General features: G+C 41.7%; 1 protein-coding gene across 2 annotated transcripts in view; it reads left to right on the plus strand.

Moving 5' to 3' along the window:
* NUP107 (nucleoporin 107) overlaps positions 1–15471 on the plus strand; it is a 49485-nt gene that overhangs the window by 24026 nt on the left and 9988 nt on the right. For both annotated transcript variants that reach the window (XM_083182508.1, XM_083182507.1), the window contains exons 10-17: positions 474–562; positions 1319–1394; positions 1721–1834; positions 6416–6506; positions 6622–6698; positions 7386–7445; positions 9538–9683; positions 9771–9819. In XM_083182508.1, coding sequence (XP_083038634.1) covers positions 474–562; positions 1319–1394; positions 1721–1834; positions 6416–6506; positions 6622–6698; positions 7386–7445; positions 9538–9683; positions 9771–9819 — 702 coding nt within the window. The remainder of the gene's footprint in view (positions 1–473; positions 563–1318; positions 1395–1720; positions 1835–6415; positions 6507–6621; positions 6699–7385; positions 7446–9537; positions 9684–9770; positions 9820–15471) is intronic.

Raw genomic sequence — 15471 nt, forward strand, 5'->3', positions numbered from 1 at the left:
GTGAAATGAGTCTACAGGCGGAATGCTTTAGACTGTCTACAAAAAAATTACCTTGAATAGTCTATTTCAACTAGACTCTTTGTTTAGGTGGAAAATATGCTGTTTCTGGCAGAACGGACCTAACGACCAACTCTAAATACATACCTCAGTCTTAACCCTTTGGGCGGTATTGCGCAAAATATCCACTAAAAATGACAGCATCTCACATTTTGTTATATAAATCCAAATAAAAAATGTTGTGTAAAAAAAAAATATATATTTCCTATATACCTTAAGGTAAACATTACTGGTCATTATGATGAATATAAATGTTTGCTTGGCAATTTTCACACCTATTTTGACAAATTCACTTGGCACTCAAAAGGTTACCCAAAGTATCATTACAGTAGGCTCTTAAATTGTAGCTCTTGTACTTCCAGTTTGTGTTCTTTTGAAATTGGCGTTACGGAAAATATATATATTTTTTCTTTTAGCTGGTAGTAGATTGGCTGGAGAGCATTGCCAAGGATGATGTTGGGGACTTCTCTGAAAACATTGAGTTTTATGCCAAAGCAGTATACTGGTATGTAATTAAATAAATGGATGACTTATTAAGAGAGAATTTCTATTGTATTTATTTTTTGCAGGGAAGGGTGTCAAATTTCATGCTGAAGATGTGATCAAAAGGTTAAGCCCTTGGGTGACACACTGGGTGACTTAAGCCCTATGCTGTACGATGTTTATCACTGGTCACTCTGCACATATCGCTGACGCATGCTATGCACCAGCGATGTTTGCTGAACAATCTGTGCTAACCATTGTTCTCTGAGAACACTGGCAATCTGACTAGATTTTGACTACATGTAGTCAAGTTCTAGTCAGGCAATGGCGGCGTGCTGGACCACACATCGCCATCGCTCAGGGCATACAAACACTGAGCGATCCGTACTGATTTTTTTAAGCGATCTAGGCAGAGATAGAATTGGGACAAAAATCGCCCCAGTGTTTATGCCTCCTTAGTCAGTGTTCAGTGTTTTTTTTGTTGTTTTTTTTTAGATTACAATCATTCGTACAATATGTATTCAAGTATTTCTTCTACTTTAGAGTGAAGGATATTGACCATTTGTAAATCTTGTCATCAGTTTTAATAAGTGACAGCAACTGGCTTTTCTAAAACGACCACATTATAAATAGCATATGTTACTTTCATGTGTGTGCGTGTATTAGTCTGTAGTAATATATTCATAAATATTGGTATGTTCAGTCAGCAGATGAAATGTTTTCTATCAGAAATAAATGTGTTTTGTCACAGAATATAAAATCAATCTTTTTCTGCTAGGGAAAATACTCTCCACACGTTGAAGCAGAGAGGTTTTTCAGCATTAGGGAGCAGTCGGCCATTGGTCTCTGAACTGGTACGTATAAACCCGAAGAGTTGTAATATGGAAATCTTTTAACTCTTTCTGCTTAGAACCGCTGACACAAGTCTTTTGATACACACAATGAAACTGGGCCATACTAATGTATATCAGTTTGACTCTCCATTGTTCCCCCGCATATCGCCTTTTCCACTGCTGCCTCATTCTACCAATGTTGCCTATCTTGCCCAATCTCATGACCTCTAATTCTTTTATGATCATTTAAAAATGTTATACAGGATAATTCTGGTTTTTAAGATTTACTCATTAATTAAATGAAATGTGTTTTCTCATCATTTTCTTCTTGCTTTGACTTTTTGAAGGATCCTGATGCTCCTATTAGACAAAAGCTTCCCTTGGATGATCTTGATCGTGAAGATGATATAAGACTTCTGAAATACCTTTTTGCATTGATCAGAGCAGGAATGACTGATGAGGTAATGATGGAAATTTACTAAGATGTGTATTCTACTTCACATGTGATGTTGCTATAGGCAACCAATCAGATCCTGTCTGCTAGGGGGTGTTAAATAAATAAGTAGATTCTGATTGGTTGCCCATAGCAACATCACATTTACATTTCCCCCAATGTATCTTGTATACTTAAGTTACCTAATGGCAAAATCCTTCACCTGACCTGGCTTTATCTGTGAGAATTTTCGCTTAAATGTTTCTAGAATAGGGACCTGAAGTCCCTTAGTGTTGCCAAATGGACTACACTTTCACCCTTTACAACCAAAGGTTAGATTATATACAGTCTGCTCTACTTTTATTTGTGACCACTGATGAACATTTTCTAGACCATTATTTGGTAATTTTATGTATTTTTTGCCTTTTTATAATAGCACTTTGGGTTCTCCTGCATGTTTGGGAAGGGCCATCATAGGTTCTTAGTCATTTCCGTTAAGATTTATAGGGAACGCAGGCTTTAGACACTTGTTATAGACAATGAGGAGGTGCCAGACGCCCAATGGTTAACAATTTTTTTTCTACCCAGCAGCAGCTCTGGCTCCTTCTCCCATGTACCCCACACACCCTCGGGCAGCCTAGATTTAAATTTGGTGCCAACAGGGGCTGCTTTTTTTTTTTTTTTTTTCTTGTTTTACTGGAAGTCCACCAACCCCCTTCGTTAGAGGCGAATGCGCCTGAGTTTTTGTCTGGGTCCCTCTAAGCACACAGTCACAGCTCGATATAATTGCGGCTCCCTGTATCAATTCACTTCGCCTGGGCTCTCTGGTCTTCTTTGACATGGTGGAATATGCCCAGTTTCATTCCTGGACCCTGAGGTTGGAGGTGTAGTCTGACGGAACAAATCCCATTGGTTAAGCAAAATGCAGACCATGATTCTCTCTCAGAACTCCCTCTTGTGGTGGGTTCAGAGGTCCCACTTGGACAAGGGATGACCCTTTTGGGTTCAGGAGGGGGTTCTTTTCACCACTGTAGCGAGTGTTCATAGTGGGGGGCAGTAACCTGTCATTAGTTCTTCCCTGGTTGGTGTAGAGCCAAGATCAATGTTCTGCTTCTCCAACTTTTTGTCTAGCTCTGCCACTTTGTCTGGTCCATCATCCATCAGGGCGGCGCCATGAGAAAGGTAAATTACATTCTCAGCTGGAAGATATTAATTTGCTGGCTCTTTGGCCATTCTTTATGGCAGGCATCCAGAATTGGGAAGTGGACTTTCTAAGCCAGGCATGTCCAAACTATGGCCCTCCAGCCTTGCCACAGTTTTGCTATTAGGGAATGCTAAAACTATGGCAAGGCATGCTTGGAGGTGTAGTTTCACAACAGATGGAGGGCCACAGTTTGGGCATGCCTGTTCTAAGCAGTCATTATGTTCAGTCTGGCAAGTGTCCACTTCATCCTGATGCCTTTCAACTCCTGGTTCATCGCTGGGGCTTACCAGACATCACCTTGATGGCATCTCTGTTCAACTGATCTACCAATGCACCAAAAATTCGGGACCCCTTCTGATGGACATCTTAGCGGTTTGGTGGTTCTTCCATCTCGTGTACATTTTTCCAACTTTTGCCCATTTGGCCGTGAAAAGCTTGGTACATTGATATCAGCTGCTTCTCCTTTCATGCTCCACTGTGTGTTCCTTTGCAGTGAAATCTGATGTCTCAAGGCCCTGCCTCTATCTGGATCTGGGCCATCTCTTTGATGGGATGGCTCTTGATACATCTGGCTTGAGAGCTAAGGGAGTTCTCCCGTGCCGTCATTTGTAACCTGTTACACACCCATAAACCCTGTTCTGCAAGGATTTATCACCGGATTTAGGGGCCTTAACCCCAGGTCATTTTTACCTATCCTGCAGCCGGGTTTGGGTCTCTGACTGTTTTAAAAAGTGCAAGTATGGACCCTTTCTGTACTCTTCCAGATCCTAATTGCATTGATGCTGCGGTTATGTCCTCCACATCTAGCCCTCTGTCTTTATAGAACTTGATTTCAGTGCTTTAAGCTATTTAGTTGTCTCCCTTTTGAGCCCTTGGAATCGGTGGATATTTATTGGCTTATGTGAAAGCCTGTGTCCTCTATGGATTCCAAACAAAAGGATTTTACCAGGTAAAAACATAAATTCAGTACATGGAATATACACTTTACTACCAGAAACAGTCTTTTGATGATGCTGTAAGAGCATCCACTGTTGTTGGTTTTATTATGCTGTGTGTTAAATTATTTACAGTTTTATTTCAGAAGTTTAAAGGATCTCCACGAAATTTTGTAAACCTTACTGTTTAAATATCTCAAAAACAGAATTAATTATATTTCCACCAATAAATAGTAGTTACCAACCTGATATCTCTATCGCTGTTGAGAAGTTGACAATCACTCCTACCTCTCAAGCTCGCTGCCTAGGTGTTATCCTTGACTCAGAACTTTCCTTTGTACCCCACATTCAATCGGTCTCAAAATCATGCCACATGCACCTAAAAAACATATTTAAAATTCGCCCTTACCTTACACAAGACACTGCAAAAACTCTAATCCATGCTCTCGTCATCTCACGCATTGATTATTGCAATAGTCTCCTTATTGGCCTTCCCCAATACAGACTCTCACCACTACAGTCCATTATGAATGCAGCTGCAAGGCTAATCTTCCTAGCCAGACGTTCATCGTCTGCAAAGCTACTCTGTCAGTCACTTCATTGGTTACCTGTAGTCTAGCGTATTCAATACAAAATTCTTTTACTTACACACAAAGCCATAAACCAAACTACACCAACATACATATCTTCTCTTATCTCAAAATATCATCCAACATGACCTCTACGCTCCTCCCAAGATCTGCGTCTCTCATCCACACTCATTACTCGCTCACATTTCCGACTGCAGGACTTTCTTCGGGCTGCACCCACTCTGTGGAATGCCCTCCCAAGCACAATAAGACTCTCCTCCAGTCTCCAAACCTATAAGCGTTCCCTAAAAACTCATCTCTTCAGGCAAGCTTATCAAATTCCAGAACCAGTCATAGAACCTTGCATTCTGGTGGAATCGTTGCACTAAAGAATAAAGTATCTATCCTTATGTATCAATGCCTATTTCCCTTTAGATTGTAAGCTTGCGAGCAGGGCCCTCCTACATTTTGACTGTCTGTAAATATCCTGTTTTGTTGTATCACTGTCCCCTTTGTAAAGCACAACGGAATATGCTGCGCTATATAATAAACTGTTAATAAAAAAATAATAAACCTTAAAATATTACTGGTTGTCCGTAATAAAATTAATGCGGTATTGTTATTAGTTAGTTTAACACCCTTATCTGTATCCATCCACTTGATACTCCACTAAAGGCTTGGCCTAAGCAATGAATACTTTGAAAGAATGTAATGTTTTTTTTGTTTGTAAATATAATACCCTGTGCTTTGGGAAATGTATTACACACCTGTCTTATGTACAGTATGCCTCATATATGAATGCATAACTTCATATTTTAGGTTATTGGTTTGCAATGTTCAGTTTTATTAATTTGGAGAGGGTATGTGGAAATCGGTACTTGTGTATTATCACGGCGCCCAATTTAATGTAAATTGCATACGATTTTGCGGCCGATTCGATCCGCTATGCGATTTTCGGCCGACTTGCATGCGATTCCATCCTTGCCCGAAGCTTGGCGAGCGGACATGGAAAATGATCCCGTAGTGTGGCGATCGGACGCGGAATACACGTCAGGGGGTGGCGTTGACAATGGGGGTGCATTTAACATTTTAAGCACCCATCAGGGTGCTTGTACAATTAAAAATTGCATTGCATGCCGCTATATTGCATGCGATGAGATGCAGTACGATGAACATCGTGGGCGCCGTGATAATACACAAGTACCAAATGAACTCCACGCCAACGTGGATAGTGGGGGTATGAACAGGTCGGGAGGACGCGTAATCGCGTCCGCTCGCCACGCTTCGGGCTGACTTGGATAGTGGGGGTGTGCAATGATGCAGTAGCATGCAAATCGTCTGGAAAACGCAGAAAATCGGCCGCTAAATCACATCCGGTTTTTGCATGCGATTTGCAGCCGATTTCGCGGGCGCTGTGATACACAAGTACCTGGAAATCTTATCTCAACATAATACGTCTTAAGGCCCATACACACTGGGCGACTTTGAGCTGAAAGTCGCTCAAAACAGCAGGTTTGAACGGCTTTTAGCTCAAGCTGCCCAGTGTGTATGCCCCAGCGGTGAGCGCTGCTGCACACTCCCGCATCATTGCCTGGAAAGCCGCTGAGCGACTTTGAAGACGGCTTTGCATAGCTCTGCACTATGCAAAGCCGCCCTCCCCCGTCATCGGCGGCGCTGGGCAGGGGGAAAGCCCCTCAGTGTGTATGCACTGAGCAGCTTTCCCCTCAGCAATGAATGCGATCATCGCTGGGCATAGTCACCCAGTGTGTATGGACCTTTAAGATAAAATTACCACAGACTCATTTATGTCTGAAATATGTTTGATTTTTCTGGAATGTAGTATATGTCTGTTGCCTTTTAGTGAGTGGATGGTGTAGTAATTTATCGATCATGTTTGTCAGGCACAACGCTTATGTAAGAGATGTGGTCAAGCCTGGAGAGCAGCAACGTTGGAAGGGTGGAAACTTTATCATGACCCTAATATAAATAGAGGTAATCTGTTCCAATAGCCTTTAACTTTGGCTTCAGTCCTTTGAGACTGATCACCTCTATGTACTGTAAATGGAGCTTATTGCCTCCTTTTCACTAACAAGTGTTTGTCACGCAGGTGGTGAGTTGCAGCCAGTGGAGGGTAACCCGTATCGCTGCGTATGGAAGGCTTGCTGCTGGCGTATGGCAGATGATGTAAGTTGTCACTGTAAACAGTTGGCTTTTATTTATTTTATAATACTTCCAAGTAGTCCTGACACTGTGTTATCACTGGGGCAGCCCCAGGCAGTGTGGTTGCTTGCTGGGGACGTTCATTGGGTCTTTCCTGCCAGACGGTGATATTAGATACAGGTTTACCCTTAGTTTCAGACTAGAGTTCACTAAATGTTAGTAGTGCTGGCAAAAGAGACCCAATAATAAAACTATGGAGGTTTATCTACTTTGAATTACTTATTTGGAAAATATGATCTAAATTACTTTGGAAACAATACCGTTCCAGTAGAACAGAGGTTTCTCAACCAGATGATGCATGCAAAAAATGTTACTGTACAGTCTGAATTCAATGTTCCGACTGTCGGATTGGCAAAAAACGGCCGCAGGTTCTAAAAAAACAGCCGTGAATTAATCAATCCGTGGCCAATTCTGACAACCGATCCAACTTAAAAAAATAAATAAAAATCAGATCTGTCACCCTTTAATGCTGTCATTAGCAACCGCATAGAATAGGTGTGTGTCGGGAAATATTGGCACAGATTGAATACCCCCTTTAGTGTTGACTTTCTCAACATTTTATGCCATAACCCTTTCAGTATGGTTGCTGTGTCTAAGTGCTGTTGGAAACTGTTACAATCACATTTTTTCTTCCTTTTTTGTTTGTTTCAGGAACAGTTCAGTAGATACGAAAGAGCGATCTATGCCACACTCAGTGGGAATCTTAAGCAGGTGTGGTTTTCATATTCACATTCTTACAAGAGATAATGTGTGCATTTATATAGCACCACCGTTTATGCCAGTGGTCAGGGAAGTCCTCATTACCCCACACAGTGCATGTTTTGCTGGTAACCCAGCAGATGCACAGGTGTACTAATCACTTCATCCTCACCACACCCTTGTCCTTGGGGGCACCCCTTGAGCCTTAATTTGGCTCTGATTATAGTGTGTTATTGCACACATTGTAAGTCAAGTGGTAAAGCAGCAGAGAGAACGGTTGGACAGACTTTGCCCAATGTGGAGGATATTTTTGTTAGAAGGAGCTTACAGAATGTAAACTGTACGTTTCACTGCTGATGTTCATCCATGTCACACCTTATTTTCCTCACTGCCCTCTAATAAACACTATAGGTGTATTAGAACCCACACAAATTGGCTGTGGATTAGTTTATTCCCATCTGTGATCTCTAGATTGGATTTATAATTATATGGTTCGGTTTGTTTTCTCTATTTTAACTGTTGCATATCTGTACTAGTAAGTCGCAATGTCATTTTACTTAAAATTCTGGCACACTTTCATAGACGCCCATTATATAACTAAAACATCAGATCCATTTATGAATATTAAACGCAATGCACAATATATATGCATTTATATAGTTCAGGACTTGTATCCAAGTATTATATGCTTTTTCTATCTTTTACACAAGTGCAAATGATCTACACAGACATGAAAGCTAGTCTGGCTCTCTTCTGCCTGGCATTGCCATGGTAGGATCACCTAAGAGTCCACGTTTAATACCATTCTGTCAGACACACACTATAATCTGGGATTGTGTTGAAGTTGGGAAAAGTTGCTCTAAAACTTCCCCATGTATCAAAAAACAGGAAAGACACATTCTTTAAGTTACTTTCACTTAATCCATTCGAAAAATACATTTAAGTTTCTATCTATAGAAATGAAAAGGAATGGCAGTTGGGTGAAATTCATTTTTCATGTTTTTGCATGGACAGTAAACTGAAGAATATAACTAAAAAGCCATGTGTATCTATAGAAAGGATGTTTTGTATATTTTAACATGTTGATCACCACCATTGCGAAGATCCTGTTCTGCAATGAGGAATGGCTGGCATTATTGACACTAGCTCTGCATCCTATCAGTTCATGACTGTAACAAATGGGACACAACGCAATCACGGTCAGTGGCCACATGATGAATGTGTCTACACAGACTGGTCCTGGTTACAATATTTGACCTAGGGCTGTAAAATGCATTCGTGGATATGTTCTGTATGCATGTGATTCATCAAGTTTTAAAAGATTTATGAAGTACATTGTGCAACAGTATTTACAACCTATCCAATTACATGTATAAGCCAAACCATTTCCACTGATCAAGTCCAATTTGACATTGCGGGCCAGATGTACTAAGCTTGAAAAGTGATCAACTGGAGAGTGATAAACTAATAGCCAATCGGCTCCTAGCTGCCATGTTTAAAATATTTTTTTAAATGACAGTTGGGAGCTGATTGGTGATTTAACACTCAATTGTATCACTTTTCAAGGCTTAGTACATCTGGCCCACTGAGAGAAATAACCAGGTCCGTTTCATATATTTGATAGGATTCATGATTTCCTCTTATTATAAATGTACCAGGGCCAGATGCACTAAGCTTTAAAAGTGATAAAATAGAGAATGTTAAACAGCCAGCCAATCAGCTCTTGCCTGACATGTCAGGCTGGAGCTGGAAAATGTCAGGCAGGAGCTGATTGGTTGTCTGTTTATAAATATCCAGTTTATCACTTTTGAAGCTTAGTGCATCTGGCCCCCAGTCCTTTTATTTATACAGAATGACCTAAGAATATTATCAATATTACATTGAACAATCTTTGTATTAACCTTGGCGAAGAGATAAAGTGGGTGTAAGGGGATGACGCACCAGACAATCTGCTGTGTTTGAAATATAACCGTTGGGAGTTGATTGGCTGGTGTGTTATCGCCTTTCACTTTCTCTTCAGTTTATCTCTTCGCCAGGCTTAATACATCTGCCCCTTTATTAAAAAAACTGCTGAATTGAAACTGATGCCTTCTCTGGCTTCCAGCTCCTTCCTGTATGTGAAACCTGGGAAGATACAGTTTGGGCCCATTTCCGGGTGATGGTGGACAGTCTTGTTGAGCAGGAGATCAAAGCCTCATTTATTTTCTCTACAGAAGAAGATGAGCTGCCCAGAGACTACTTGGAAGCAAAGTACGATAAGTTATTTAGCTATTTTTGTGTGGCTGAGCATCTAATCTATGTGGTTTATAATGCATGTTTGTTGGTCTTCTTTTCTAGCTGGACTTTAGAGAACGTCTTCGAGGAGCTTCAGGCTACTGATAAAAAGGTATGTAGTTACTTTAATTTCCATCTTACAGGTTAATCACAGTGGAAGTAAGAAACTAAAGCTATAAACAAAATAATTTGGCTGCTCGAATTATCACGTTAACCCCTTCCCGACATTTGACGTACATTTACGTCATGGCCGGGATGTACTTCCCGACACATGGCATAAATGTACGTCATGACTTTAAACTGTCACTGCGTCTCGAGACGCAGTGACAGAGGGACGATGTCTGCTGTCCCTGACAGCAGACATGTCCCTGCATGCCCAGGGGGGGCTGCGATGTCGCCCCCCCGTCGGCGATCGCTGTGATTGGCTGTTCAGTGTACAGCGTTTTCCTGTGTTACCAGCGAATCAGACGCTCGGTAACACAGGTGTCAATCACCGCCGGGCGTCAGGGGGCATGAGGGGGTCATCGGTGACGATGACACCTCACCCCACCCTCACCCCACCTGCCCCCAAGGCTGTGATTGGTCCGTGGGACCCACGGACCAATCACAGCCAAGGCGCGACATTTAAACTAACGGTGACTGCGCTGCAGACGCCATTCCGGTCTGGAGTAGCGTGCAGAGCGGTCACCGTGCCTATCTGCCGTGATACTGACCTGATCCTTGCTAATACTTACCTGATCCTTGCAAATACCTTACCTGATCACTTGATCACTGCTTGTAGCGTGCTGGACGCTTCCTGGATCTGACTTCCTGAGACTTCCTGCTGCTGCTGCAGTGTGATAGAGAGATAGAGAGATAGAGAGAGAGAGAGAGATAGAGAGATAGTGACAGAGAGAGCTATATTTTGTGTCTGCTACCCCCCCTTTTTGGGGGTGCAGGGGTTTTTTATATATAAATAACTGTCGCTGCTGCTGCAGTGTCATAGTGATAGATAGTGAGAGATAGTGAGAGATAGAGAGATTTGTGTCTGCTACCCCCCCTTTTTGGGGGTGCAGGTTTTTTTTTTATATATATAACTGTCAGTGCTGCTGCTGCAGTGTCATAGTGATAGATAGTGAGAGATAGAGAGATAGAGAGAGATAGTGACAGAGAGTGATAGAGAGTGTATATTTTGTGTCTGCTACCCCCCCTTTTTGGGGGTGCAGGTTTTTTTTTATACATATAACTGTCAGTGCTGCTGCTGCAGTGTGATAGATAGTGATAGATAGTGAGAGATAGAGAGAGATAGTGACAGAGAGTGATAGAGAGTGTATATTTTGTGTCTGCTACCCCCGCCTTTTGTGCTGATCACCATATCTGAGGTGATCAGCAACTTTTTGGGGGCACAGAGGTTTTTTTTTTTTTATATATACCTGTCAGTTGCTGCCAGTTGCACCAAAGGTTGTGCACCTGCTGCCCCTCACTGGTAATCAGTGTCGCATCACTGATCACCTTTTTTTTTTTTTTGTGGGTGCTGTGTGGTCTTTTTTTAATTTTTTTTTTACACACACTGTGATTTTGTGGGTGTCCTGTGGCCACTGTGCGCTGATCAGTGACGTACATCACTGATCAGCTTTTTCGGCACAGGGTTGATCTATTTTTTATTTTTTTTGATCAAATTCCTGTTGCCTTTGAGCGCTGTTCAGTGACAGACGTTACTGACCAACATCTGTGCTCAATTTTTGGCGCAGGACCTTTTTTTTTTTTTAACCCCTTCAATTTTTTTTTTTAACCCCTTCAATTTTTTTTTTTGGTATAAAGTATTTTTTTTTTCTGCACTACATACACATTACACACTACATTCCCCCCAGGTTGAAATAAAGTTTGTACCCCCCCCCTACACTATACACGTGTTGAAACATTTCACTACCAGTAACACAAAAATAAAAATGTCCTCCCAAATGTCCTCCCAAATGTCCTCCCAGTCATCCAGGAGAATGTATTCAGTGGAGGAGGCATATGCCATGCTTGCCTCTGACTCTGACACAGCCAGTGATGCAAGCGGGGAATTTGAAGGATTCGTCTTAAGCTCCTCTTCCTCCTCTGGTGATGAGGGACCCCCTCAAAGACACCCCCGTAGAGCAGCTGAGACCCCCCCCCCCAACAATTGATCTCGTATGGACCCCACCACCAGACAATTTTGAGCCCCAGGTTCCTGAGTTTTTGGCCATGCCAGGAATCCAATTTGATTCCACAGGTCTCAGAGAAATTGACTTTTTCAAATTATTTTTCTCTGATGATTTTATAAATTTAATGGTGGACCAAACTAATTTATATGCCCAGCAGTTTATTGCTCAAAACCCCACGTCATCATTTGCTAGGTGGACCCCTGTAGATGCAGTAGAGATGATGACGTTTTGGGGTCTGGTGTTTCATATGGGCATAGTAAAAAAGCCAGAAATTAGGCAATATTGGAGTACAGATGTTCTGTACAGTACTCCATTTTACCGTATGGCCATGACCCGGACTCGATTTGAGACAATTCTTAAATTTATACATTACACCGATAATGCACAGTGCCCACCCAGAGATGATCCCACCTTTGACCGGCTATTCAAAGTCAGGCCGGTCATTGATCATTTCAGTGCCAAATTTGAAGAGGTGTACATCCCTGAAAAATTTATTTGTATCGACGAGTCCCTTATACATTTTAAAGGAAGGGTTAAATTCCGCCAGTACCTTCCCAGTAAGAGGGCAAGGTATGGCATAAAAATGTATAAACTGTGTGAAAGCACCTCAGGGTACACCCACAGGTTTAGGGTTTATGAAGGGAAGGATTCAAGAATTGAACCGCCAGAATGCCCCCCCTCCCTCGTAGGTGTTAGTGGGAAAATTGTCTGGGATTTAGTGCACCCCTTCCTGGATAAAGGTTATCACCTCTATGTGGATAACTTTTACACTAGCATCCCCCTGTTTAAGGCCCTTGGTTCAAGAGGTACAGCAGCTTGCGGTACTGTGCGCAAGAACCAAAGAGGCCTCCCAAAAACGCACATTGCCCAAGTAATGAGAAGGGGTGAAAGCAGGGGAATATGCAACGAAAATATGTTGTTGGTCAAATATAAGGACAAGAGGGATGTCCTTATACTGACAACAATTCACGGAGACAGTACCACCTCCGTCCCTGTACGAGGTACCAGTACCCACACCTCAAAACCTAATTGTATCCTGGATTACAATAGGTACATGGGCGGAGTGGATCTTTCAGATCAGGTACTGAAGCCGTACAGTGCCCTGCGGAAAACAAAAATCTGGTACAAGAAGGTGGCCGTGTATATCATCCAGATGGCACTGTATAACGCTTACGTGCTATTCCGTTCTACCGGCCAGAGGGGGACATTTATGCACTTTCAAGAGGAAGTCATAAAGGGCCTAATATTTGGGAACCAGCAGGCAGAGGGCCCCAGTACTTCTAGTACTGGCCCCCGTATTGTACCAGGGCAGCATTTTCCTGATGAAATCCCCTCCACTGGAAAAAAGGGCAGGACACAAAAAAGGTGCAAAGTTTGCTATAAAAAGGGAATAAGAAAGCAAACTATTTTCCAGTGTGACACTTGCCCCGACAAACCCGGCCTATGTATAAAGGAGTGTTTTAAAATATACCACACATCTATGGAATATTAGGTTCATAATTTCACCGTGCTTCGGGGGTCTTGCTAATGCCACATAGCACCCACCATTCATTCCACCAGAATCTGAGCCGCAAAATCCAAAAATCACTCCTTCCCTTCTGAGTCCTGCCATGCACCCAACTGGTATTTTTTGGTCACATGTGAGGCATTGCCGTACTTGGGAGATATTGGGGCACAGATTTTGGGGTGCTTTTTCTCCTTCATTCCTTGTGAAAATGAAAAATTTTGAGCCAGAACTGCATTTTTGTGTAAAAAAATGTAATTTTTCATGTTCACTGCCCAGTTTTATCAAAATTGGTGAAACCCCTGGGGGTTTGAAATGTACACTATACCCCTAGATGAATTCCCTGAGGGGTGTAGTTTGCAAAATGGGGTCACTTGTGGGGGGGTTCCACTGTATTGGTGCTTTGGGGGTCTTGCTAATGCGACATAGCACCCACCATCATTCCACCAGAATTTGTGCTGCAAACTCCAAATATCACTCCTTCCCTTCTGAGTCCTGCCACTTTTTGGTCACACATGAGGCATTGCCGTACTCGGGAGAAATTGGGGCACAGATTTTGGGGTGCTTTTTCTCCTTCATACCTTCTGAAAATGAAAAATTTTGAGCCAGAACTGCATTTTTGTGTAAAAAAATGTAATTTTTCATGTTCACTGCCCACTTGTATCAAAATTGGTGAAACCCCTGGGGGTTTGAAATGTAGACTATACCCCTAGATGAATTCCCTGAGGGGTGTAGTTTGCAAAATGGGGTCACTTGTGGGGGGGTTCCACTGTATTGGTGCTTTGGGGGTCTTGCTAATGCGACATAGCACCCACCAAAATTCCACCAGAATCTGAGCTGCAAAATCCAAAAATCACTCCTTCCCTTCTGAGTCCTGCCATGCACCCAACTGGTATTTTTTGGTCACATGTGAGGCATTGCCGTACTCGGGAGAAATTGGGGCACAGATTTTGGGGTGCTTTTTCTCCTTCATACCTTCTGAAAATGAAAAATTTTGAGCCAGAACTGCATTTTTGTGTAAAAAAATGTAATTTTTCTTTTCACTGCCCACTTGTATCAAAATTGGTGAAACCCCTGGGGGTTTGAAATGTACACTATACCCCTAGATGAATTCCCTGAGGGGTGTAGTTTGCAAAATGGGGTAACTTGTGGGGGGGTTCCTAAATTTTAGCATCTTATGGTGCCTAGAAACCTACATGGTGCCTAAAAAATAATCTCATAAAAAGGAGGCTCCAAAATCAAGTAGGTGCTCCTTCTATTATGAAGCCTGTGGTTTGGTCACCGTGCACACTAGGGCCACATATAGGATATTTTTGAAAACAAAAGAATTGGGGGAATCAATTTTTAGTCACATTTCTCTAGTAAAATGTACTGTGTTCCTTAGAAAAATGTATTAAAATTGCAAATCTGCAAAAAAAATGAAATTTTGAAATTTCACCTACACTTTGTTTTAATTCCTGTAAAACACCTAAAGGGTTAACAAACTTCCAAAATGCTGTTTTGAATACTGTGAGGGGTGCAGTTTTTGAAATGGCATCATTTATGGGGGTGTCTCACATACAAGTCCCTCAAAGTCATATCAGAACTGAACTGGTCCCTAAAAAAATCAGTGTTTGAAATTTTCTTGAAAATTTGAGAATTTGCTATTCATATTGTAAGCCTCCTAGTGTCCAAAAAAATTAAAAGGAAGTTGAAATAATGATGGCAACATAAAGTAGACATATGGTCTATGTTAGTTATTAACTATTTTGAGTGGTATGATTATTTGTCTCACAAGCAGAAAATTTAACATTTTGCAAATCGCTAAATTTTCCATTTTTTCACGACATTTTGGTATTTTTCACAAAAAAACACAGACTGTATCGACCCAAATTTACCACTAATTTGAAGTACAATGTGTCACGAAAAAACAATCTCAAAATCACTGGGATAAGTAAAAGCAAAAAAAAGTTATCCCCACTTAAGTGAGACATGTCAGATTTGAAAAAAATGGCTCTGTCAGGAACGCAAAAACTAGCTCTGTCAGGAAGGGGTTAAAGAGGAAAAAACTAGTTGGTGAGATATCCATGTTCTCCATACTTTAATAAGCTAT

This window comes from Crinia signifera, chromosome 4, assembly GCF_055691185.1.
Source record: "Crinia signifera chromosome 4, ASM5569118v1, whole genome shotgun sequence".
Lineage (NCBI taxonomy): Eukaryota > Metazoa > Chordata > Amphibia > Anura > Myobatrachidae > Crinia > Crinia signifera.